This window comes from Phascolarctos cinereus, unplaced genomic scaffold (assembly GCF_003287225.1).
Source record: "Phascolarctos cinereus isolate Bilbo 61053 unplaced genomic scaffold, phaCin_HiC Scaffold_4;HRSCAF=312, whole genome shotgun sequence".
Lineage (NCBI taxonomy): Eukaryota > Metazoa > Chordata > Mammalia > Diprotodontia > Phascolarctidae > Phascolarctos > Phascolarctos cinereus.
In genome coordinates, this window is record NW_027555847.1 from 133,520,243 (window position 1) to 133,530,777 (window position 10,535).

At 44.3% G+C, this 10,535-nt stretch overlaps 1 protein-coding gene across 1 annotated transcript in view; it reads left to right on the forward strand.

Moving 5' to 3' along the window:
- LOC110221834 (mesothelin-like protein) overlaps nt 1-7,332 on the forward strand; it is a 35,793-nt gene extending 28,461 nt beyond the window's left edge. Inside the window, exons 13-14 of the mRNA XM_078151709.1 lie at nt 1,677-1,771; nt 6,893-7,332. Coding sequence (XP_078007835.1) covers nt 1,677-1,771; nt 6,893-7,327 — 530 coding nt within the window. The 3' untranslated portion in view covers nt 7,328-7,332. The remainder of the gene's footprint in view (nt 1-1,676; nt 1,772-6,892) is intronic.
- Nucleotides 7,333-10,535: the final 3,203 nt, after the last annotated feature.

Consider the following 10,535-nt stretch of genomic DNA (forward strand, 5'->3'; position numbering starts at 1 on the left):
AGACCAACCCAAATTCAGATTCAGCATTTAGTAATGTAAATATTAATTCAATACTAATATAAATTCAACCAAATTCAAATACCAACGCAACTTGAAATTCAAGTCTTTATTAAGTGCTAGCTAGGTATTAGTGTAGGTACAGGAGACTAAAAGATCGTAAAAAGACACAATCCTTCCCTTCCAGGGGCTTACCTGAGATGATACAATATATAAATGGATAAGTATAATATAAGGCAAGAAATGATGGGGACCAAATTGAGATCCAGACAAAGTATTCAAGGAATATTTGAAGAGGTAATCAATACTTTTCCCCTGGGGGAATCAGGGAAGACTCTTCAGAGGAGGATTCTAAAAATAGGAGATGAGGGAATGTATTCTAGACCCAAGGATGATGGCCTGTACAAATGAATAGAGGCAGGAAATAGATGTTAAGTTTGGAGAACAAAGTGTTTTTTAGAAGATTGATATGTAATAAGGACGGAACCTTATATAGGGTGAGCTTCAAATGTCAGGCTAAAGAGTGCCTAAGTTTTCAGTGTTGAAGTTAAGGGGAGTATAAAATCACTTTGGGCTGGATAATCATGAAAGGCTTCCTGAGAGGAGGAGAAGCCTGAATTAGGCCTTGAGGTTTTGGGTGCCCTTCCTTAATGTTTGTTCTAGAGCCACACAGAAGGTGCTTGAGTTTTGCCTCTGGGAGAGGAGCTGATGGGTAGAAAGCTATCTAGAGAACCTAAGGCAGAAAGAGGAGCTGGAAATCTGGATAATTCTTTTTTTTTGGGGGGTGAGGCAGTTGGGGTTAAATGACCTGCCCAGGGTCACTAGTAAGTGTTAAGTGTCTGAGGTTGGATTTGAACTCAAGTCCTCCTGGCTCCAAGACTGGGGCTCTATGCACTGCGCCACCTAGCTGCCCTAAAATCTGGATAGTTCTGCAGGAGATCCACAGATCTTGGATAACAGGGAGTTGGTTAGACTAGTTATAGAATGCCTGTTGTTTTTGCTGGATCCTCACTCTTGCCTGGGGAAGAAAATTCCTATTTTCAATTCCTATTTTTATTTGGCTTTCAGTCCTGGGGATTAGGAATAATAGGGGAATTTAGGTTTAATGTTAGGAAAAAACTTCCTACCAATGGAGCTGTCCAGAAAGGGTATGGACAAGTGGTTATCAGTTCCTCCTGCTTAGAAGTCTTTAAGCAGAGGCTGGAAATCACTTGCTGGATCTGTTATATGGGGATTCCTTTTGTGTATGCATTGGACTAGAGGGATGGAACTTCCAGGTCTCAAATTCTGTGATTCTCTGATTATTTTTAGAATCTAAGGGGGTCTTATCCACACTAGCTTAAGCTTCCATCCTTAAGACCAGCTTTCCTTTCCAACCAGGACCATTCTGCTTTGGCCCTGGGGACAATTTGAGGGCTGACCCCCAGATCTATTCCTCCTCTGTCTCCCCAAGACTCCAAGCTCCCTGAAGGCAGTACTATATTTGTGGCTCCTCTATCTCTCCTAAACTGTGTGCTCTATGGTCTGGAGCTAAGAATTCTGAGCTGGTGGAGAGTGGGCCAGTTTAGAGCTCCCTCCTACCCCGTTAAGCCTGGGGCTGTTTCCTCATCCTCTTTCTCCTCTCCCCACAAACCCCAAACAGGGAGATGAGGAGGGTATCTCTGTTCATACTAATTTAGGTGGTGCACCTGTGGAAGACCTGAAGCACCTGTCTCGGGCCAATATTTCCATGGACATTGATACATTCACAAGTCTCAATCCGGAGGTGCTACAGGTAAGTCCCAGCATGGGCCTTCCTAACATTATTCAGTAGACTGGGAAAGAGATGTCATTCAAAAACCACTTGGCATGTACCATGTACAGGGTTCTGAGGGAGAGAGGAAAATGAATTAGATATGAGCCCTGCCTTCAGGGAGCTTATTCTTACAGGGGATTAAGACATGTGCAAATAAACTTGTAGCTATCTAGAGATGGATTGATAGTGTCATGGAGGCAATGAACATGATCTTGGACAGATTTCAGGAGATAGTAGAGAACAGAGGGCCTGGTGTGTGATGGTCTATGGGGTCAAGAAGAGTCAGTCACGACTGAATAATAAATCTAAAGTCAGCTGGTGGCTTAGTGGACCTGGGCCTGGAGTCAGGAGGACATGAGTTCAAATCTATCCTCAGACTCTTACTAGCTATGTGACATTGTGTAAATCACTTAATATCTCTGTGCCTCAGTTTTCTTATCTGTAAAATGAGAATAGTGCCCCCAAATGGAGAAAATAGCATCTATCTCCCCTGGTTGGTGTGAGGATCAAATGAGATAATATTTGTAAAGTACAGCACCTAACGCATGGTAGGTGCTTAATAAATACTGATTTCCTTCCTTCCTGTAAGTACAAAGTAATAATAACAGCTTGCATTTTTTTGTTGGAGAATTTTGTTATAACAAACAAAAATGTATAAGCTCTGAAAAGAGTTAAGAAAAACAACACAAAAAAAGAGATTGTGAACTTATGGGCTTTAACCTTAACAAAGTTAGCTCCAATCACTGATTGTATGTGACCAGAGTTTTTTGTAGCCATCTGATGTTGCCTTCATTGACATAGTTGTAGTCGGGGTGTAGACCCTTTTGTTTCTGCTTTATTTTCTCCACATTACTTTCTCTAAGTCCTTCCCACATTTCTTTGAATTCTTCCTATTCATCACTCATCCTGGCACAGTATTGTTCTGGACAGCGTGTGAGAGCCAACATGTCTCAGGGAATAGAAGATTGCATATGGTGGTCTGGAGACCTGAGTTTATATCTTGCCTCAGACTCTTCCTAGCTGTGTGTGTGTCATCACAGGCACTCCTGTTAATGTTTCAGAGTCCCTGTTTCCTCACATGCAAAATGGAAATGATATTTGTATTACAGCTCATAGAATCATTGTGAGGAAAGTGCTTTGCTTAAAGTACATAAGGTACTATGTAAATGTTTTTATTAATATTAATAACATTCTATTCCCAGTATATACCACAGTTTACTCAATCATGCCCTAGTCATTGTGTATGCATTTTGTTTCCAACTTTTTGCCAGTATAAATAAAACTGCTATGAATATTTTTGTAATGATAGATCTTTTCTTCCTGTTAATAACCCCAAACCTAAGAGTGGGATCATTGGGCCAAAGGTTATGAATGTTGTAACTTTTATTATAGAATTACATATGGCTTTCCAAAATGGTTAGACTAATTCACGGCCATGCCAACAGTGAATTAGTATGCCTGGCTGTTTCCTCATAGTTGTTTGGTCATGTCCAATTCTTTGTGACCCCATTCAGAGTTTTTTTGGCAAAGATACTAGAGCAATATCTCCAGCTCATTTCACAGATGAGGAAACTGAGGCAAATAGGGTTAAGTGACTTGCTTAGGGTCACACGCTATTAAGTGTCTGATTTGAACTCAGGAAGATGAACATGCCAGATCTGAACTCAGGAAGATGAGTCTTCCTGATTCCAGGCCCCCAACACTCTATCTACTGTGCCACCACCTGGCTGCCCTTGTTTTCCCCTAGCCCCACTAATACTGAATTTTTCTTTCTTTGTCAACTTGATGGACATAAAGCAGGGGCATGCTGGTAGATGTTTAATTACTGCTGTCAGAAAAAATAAATGTATGCATGAAATATTTTTAAGTTAAATCTGCAGTATTAATCTTTTTCAAGTCAACAAAACAATAAATCGAGTTCTGAGTCATGGTGTTTGTCCAAGGTGTAAGTGCTCACGCTGAAAACTTAACAGTTGGCTGAGAGCCAGTTCAAGCTGGCTCCAGCGCACCCTTAGTGTAAGGTGATGCTTCAGAGTTGGTTTAATGTGTACTTCTCTGATAATTAGTGATTTTTAACCCTTTTTGAGATGTTTGTTGACAGTTTTTGTTTCTTCTTAGAAAACTGCCTCTTCATACCTTTAATTACTTAGGTATTAGGGAATGGCTCTTCATGTTATATATTTGCATACATCCCCTATGTATTTTGGATGTTGGACTTTTAACAGAAATTTTTAATGCAGTTTTTTTCTCTATTCTGTGTCTTTTCTTCTTGTTCTAGCTGGGTTTGTTTTATTTGTATGTAACACTGGTTGATATCACTATGGAAGGTAAAGTCAGCCGGCTAGCATTCTATTCCTTTCAAAGGTGGATGGAACTAAATCCTCCTAGGCCTTGCTCATGTCTTTCTTAGGGGGTGGTTCAGGTGGTGACCTCTTTGGTCACTTCCCTTTACTCTCTGTCCCCTTTCTCTGGAGATTTAATCAGTCATGTCCTATTAAAAACAATTAGTTTAATTTTATCCTAGGGCGCTCAGGTCTTCGTGTCTCTTTCCCTTTTATTTTCTGGAGTTTATATTAGATGAAATAGCTCAGAGACTCTAATTAAGAAAATTACTAACATTTGGATAGAGGTTGGGCTCTCTGTCCTAATTTAAATGCCTAGCTTCCCCATTCTTTTTCTTAACACAGACTAATAGTACAGTACAAGCCTTCATGAGGGATCTCAGGTTTCTTTATACATAAAGCAAAATCTAGATAAAGGAAAATATTAAATAAAATATAAAATTAACTAGAATATTAAATATTAAATTTTAATTTGAAAATTAAAAATATTAAAAATTAAATAAAAGGGGAGAAGGGTATATAATTAGTACCTGTAACTGGACAGACCCAGGGAAGGAAAGATGTGAAATGAGTAAACCTTTTAGAACTTCTCACAGTTCTTGGAAACCAATTACAGCTGGCATCTTGAGTCTGAATTCTTTGTTTCCAAGATTCCTGCAGGGACCTGTTGGCTCATTTGATATCCCCCTTCTTTGTATCAGGCCAGGAATCCTTTTCTCTCTTTGCCCATTGCCCCCCGTGCTACTGCTTCTGTCTAGTATGACTCCTTAGGTTCAGGGAGGGTCTGAGAAAATGATCTCCCCCAGTGGCTTAGCTCCTCAGCAATGGGGGAGGCAGGAGAGGGAGGGAGGCTCTTACTCACTAGTCATTGCCCCTGAGCACGGAGCCCACTCTCCAAAGGCTACCTGCCTGAACCATAAATGATACATAGAGCAGAGGGTGGGGCAGGAATGTTGGAGGAAGGGTGAATTTTCTCAAAGTCACCTGTTGTTGGCTGTTAGGTTATAATTGTCACAAAGAGATGGTGACTGAAGCAACAGGGGAGAAGATCTGGAGTTTGCAGGGCAGTGGGAGGGGGCAGAGTGGGGGACCATTAGGAGATAATGGATGAAGGGCAGGTGTGGGTTGTATTGAAGCTGTCCCACCATTGGCTATTGTGGGGAGGATCAGATTTGACTCATCTATCCAGCTCTAACCAGTTAATCACATGGTCATGCCTCGGTTCCCTGGGTCCCTGGGGTCCCCCATTCCTACTTCGGAGACTGTTGCTTAATACCACACAGCAAAGACAAACTTAATTCAAAAACTTTTTGTTAAATGCCTGCTATGCACAATGCACTGTGCTAGGCTTTGGAGATGAGTTGAAACCAGTCACAATCCCTGCCATCAAGGAGCTTATTATAATTTAGTGGGAGAGGTGAGACAAATAGACAAATTACTATAATACAAGTCATGTGCTGAATGTCCAGGAAAGGTCCAAATAGTGAAGTAGACAAGATTAAAAGAGGAATCACTTCCAGTGGGAAAGGATCAGGGAAGACTTCATGGAGAAGGTAACAACTGAGCCAGGCCTTGAAGGAAAAGATTTCAAAAGGCAGAGATGTGGAAGGAGAATGTTTCAGGTAGAGGGGACAGCGTCAACAAATGTACTATACCTGGAAAGCCAGGCTAAGGAACGTGTGTACTTTATCCAGTGGGCAATGGGGAGCCACAGAGGTTTTGGAGCAGAGGAATGATGAGAGTGGACTTGTGTGTTGCAGTCCTACAAAGATTACTTTAATAGTAGGGTGAAGGATGAATTGAAGGAGGATAGGCTAGAGGCAGGGAGACAGTTAAGAGCTTATTAAAATAATCCAAATGAAAACAGGCCAGAACTAGGGGGTGGTAGTAGAAAGGAAAGCACAGACTTGAAGGATGTTACAGAGGGTGGGGATGAAGGCTACTCATAACGAGGGAGCTCCAAAGATATTTGTTAAATAGAATTGAACCTTGCAGCCAGGTTGGCTGTCCAGACAAAAGTTATACAAGCCAGAATTACAGTTGTGTAGGGGGAAATGCAGGAGGATGGACTAGATGACCTTTTCACAGTTTCTCCCTTACTTTCAAGTGGATTATTCACCAAGCATCTTTTTTTTTTTTAAGACAAGCTAGGTTTCTCCCCTTCTGTGCCCAGTGGGAAGCAAGTTCACTTAAATATCAGGCTGAGCCAGACAGAATGAGGAAGGTCAATGGGGGTGGCCCCTTGGCCAGACTAATTGGTAGTAATAATGGCCCCATGTGTTTGTATAGCACTGAACTGTTTACAAAGTATTTCCACCCCAAGAGTAGATAGAAAAGTTCTTTGTAAAGCTGTAAAGGATTATATAAACATGAGATGATATGTAATATTTACCCTGCCTCCTTCACAGGGCTTTTAGAAAGGGTGTCATTATTCCTATCTGACAGGTCAGGAAACTGGGACTTAGAGGAAGGGAAATAGTTTGCCCAAGGTCATGCAGGGACTAGATAGTGGCAGAGATGGGAGCAGAATACAGATCTCCCAAGTCCCAACCCAGGGTTCTTTGCATTGCATCACTCCTTCAAATAAAGCAATATGAAGTTTTTTTTAAAAGTGCATTTTGGTTTGAGGTGATACCAGGTCTATTATTCATTGGCTTAAGGGCTGCAAATGGTATTCCCATTTATGGGTGTAGGAGGTGTGGGCAGGAGAGTGCCTGATTAAGGAAGGGAGGGTCTCAAATTCCTTTTCCCCATGCAGAACCTGAGTCTCAGCAACGTGGCAAAATTACTTGGGCGAAATGTGGGGGATCTTTGGAAGGCCCGGAGCAACCCAGCTGTAAGCTTTTGGCTCCAAAGCCAAAACCAGTCAGCCCTGGCGGCCCTGGGGTTGGAGGACACCCCAAAGCAGCTGCGCCCCAACCCGGCCACCACTGGGAAGCCTCTCCCTACCTGGATCACTGACAAAGGGCACAAGTCCTCTGCTTCACCCAGTGAGCATATCACTCTCGCAGCTACCTCTGGTAGGTGTCCAAGGCCCCAGCAACTCCCAGCCAGAAACTGCAGGTCTGAAGTTAGACTCCCACACCCCCTATTCACAACGAAGCTTCAGGCTCAGTCTCTTTGTTTACAGTTTCCATGGTGGCATCTGTGGCCTCCTTGGTCTTTCATTATTATTAAAGGGGCCATCCCTTGACTCACTTAAATAGCCCCAATCACTGAATGGGTGTTGCCTCAGTCAAAGTGAGAACTCGGAAGGTCAAGGTCTCTCATTGCAGCCTGGGCCATTTCCAGTTCATCCTGATCTATATCTGGCCACTGGATCCAGATGGCTCCGGAGGAGAAAGTGAGGCTGGTGACTTTGCACAGCCCTCCCTCATTCAAATCCAATTCAGTTTTAAGTGATGGCATCACCTTCCTGATGTCATGGTCCTCTTCCAGAATGAAGGACAAACAATAACTACAATCACCATGGCGTCTCACACCTCCTGTCCTTTGACAGTATTGTTGTTTCTCTCTCCTCATGCCACCCCTTTATTGACACCGCTATATCCCATATCAACTCTCATTTTGCATGGAGACTTCTATTCAGTAGGAGGTTGTGTGGGAAGGAGGTAAAAGGCTGCCCAGTCACTTTCAGCTTCCAGAAAAAAAATATTTAAGCTCTAGTACACATTTTCCTCTTCTATAACCAGGGAAGGTATGAGGCAGGGAGAGTCCAGGCTTAGGGAAAGAAGGGGCTGCTCGCTCAGGCTGGTCCTTTGCATGATTCTGAGAGGTGATGCCATCCGGAGTTAAGGGAGATGGGATGGGGATGAATTAAGAATGAAAACAACTATCAGCTGTTATCACATATCTTCATCATGTTCCTGGGAATGTTACGAATTCCAAGAACACCAGACACACCCACATCCAAATACAAGAAGTAAGCCACATTCCAAACTCAATAAGCAACAGTTTTTAAAATTTAAAAGATTTTAATTGCTTTTTTAAAAGAATATTTGTCCTCCCCCTCCAACATTGGTGTGATTAATTGTGAACTCCCTATATGTTTCCAAGACTCAAGCTGGTGCCAATTTCTCCTCCCTGTTCCTCCCTTCCAGGCTGCTGTGTCCTGGCACCACTCCACCTCTTCAGTGCTCTTGGCCTCCCGATAGGCCCTATCTTACTCATGAAGCATCTTTGATACTCCTGGACAAGAATTATCTTCTTTTACCAACCCCACCCTGGACTCCACCATCTTCTTTGAATCAAAAGTTTCCCTTCCCCAAAACATGGAATTCGATCTACAACTAGGACACGTATACTTCTCTGCTCAACTCAGAATAGACAAGGGTGCCAACCAGACTTGAGGCTGACTTTGGCTCTGACCTGATGATGGGCCTTGGCCTTTGGAGGTCTTGCTATTCTCAGAACCCTGGGAGTCCCCATTGGAGGAATGATGGCTGGACTGCTCAGAGACCTTTGTCCTTCCCTTGCCCCAGGAGTCGTCTTTACAAATGCTCTTACCACCCCTGGACTCCAGCCAGGCAGAATTTGGACTGAAGGCTGTTTCTGCGCCAGTTCCTTGGGGAAAGCTAGGCTCTTCACCTGAGCTGGCTAGGCTACCCTCAGCAAGGCAGCTCTCCACTGTCCAGAAGCTGGAGACAGAGGGCAAACCACCTGGGGCAGTCTGTCTTTCTCAAGTCTTCTAGGGTCCAAGAGGGCATAAATCCAGGCTGAGCATGCTTGGAAACAGCTTGAAGGCCATAGAAGATCAGGCCTGCCCTAGCAGAAGCCTCACTGCACCTCTGCCAAGAACTGTGTTTCTCTGAGTGGGGGAAGCTCAAGTTTTGCTATCTTTATGGTCTGATTTTAATAAATGTGAGGTTCTCCTCAAGCTTGTCAATCACTCCTTCTTTGTCCTGTGCCTAGTCCCTTAGGGCCAGATAGAGTCCTTCTAGGATCCCAGTAGAGGTCCTGCCCTGGTGGTCATCAGGCACTTCCCATAAAACTTTGCTTGGTGAATCAGCCAATCCTCCCCTCCTCTCCCTCTTCCTCCCCCTACACCCTGCAAGTCAGTGAGTCCAACAGCACTGGGGGTAGGAGTAGGGAGCTAAAGCCTCAGGCCCCCAGTGGTATATCAGTATGGGTTACTGACCTAGGTGAACAATGAGTTGGGTCCCCAGCATAGGAGTCTGATACCCTATCCATACATGCCTCACAGGAGTCTGATACCTTATCCACGCACGCCTCACAGGAGTCTGATACCCCAACCATGCACACCTCACAGGAGTCTGATAGCTTATGCATGCATGCCTCACAGGAGTCTGATACCCCATCCATGCACGCCTCACAGGAGTCTGATACCTTATCCACGCACGCCTCACAGGAGTCTGATACCCCAACCATGCACACCTCACAGGAGTCTGATAGCTTATGCATGCACGCCTCACAGGAGTCTGATAGCTTATGCATGCACACCTCACAGGAGTCTGATACCCCATCCATGCATGCCTCACAGGAGTCTGATACCTTATCCATGCACACCTCACAGGCTCTCAAGCCGGGAAGCAAAGTATCAGGAAAGTGCGGGCTTAGAGAAGAGGATAGAGAAGAAGGACCCGGCTGTTGCTTGGGTCTGTCCAAGTTCCTCCTCTTCCTCACCTAGGGTCCACCACACAGATACTGAAGCAGCACCACCTGCCCCTTCTGCTCCTCCCTGTGTGAGGGGTAGGCATGTCAAAAGGACACCCCAGCCTCCTTCTGAATCAGCACCAGCTATCCATGAGCCATCATACCAGCAATCCACCAAAGGGGTCAAAGGATCTTCAGAGACAGAGCCCAAAAAGTCAATCTGGGGGTGGGAACAGGACCTCCCAGCTTCTGTTCCTAAGGGTTTTTACAGACCCCGGGCTCCTTTTAGCCCCTACTTTTCATTACAACAGTACTTTGAACCAGCAGGGCCCACCTATAGATTAGTGTACAGGACTCCTGCTCTCTCAGGGCTTAGGGTTTGCAAAGGGAAGGGGCTGAAGGCAATGGAGAGTACGTGAGCGTCAGAGTGAGGGGCACTCACCTGTCACTCCCTGGCAGATTCTTACCGTTCCCTCCCACTTCTGCTCAAGTCAGGTTCAAGTCCCAGCTCTCTTAGTAACTCGTCCAGTGAGTTTGCTCAGATCACTTCCTACTTCCCTCTCTGCATAATGAGGTGTAAACAATGACTTTAAAGATCCCTTCCTGCTCCATTCTATTAATACCATCTGTCCTGCTTAAAAGCTCACATTTGTCTAGTTCTTGGTTGGGGCCAAGCTTCAGGGAGATGACAAGGTTCAGAGTGTAAAATTATTTCTTTTATTTTTACAACTTTCTGAAATGAGAGAGGGCCAAAGCCCTATGCAGTTCCCCACTCCCCCCCCCACCCC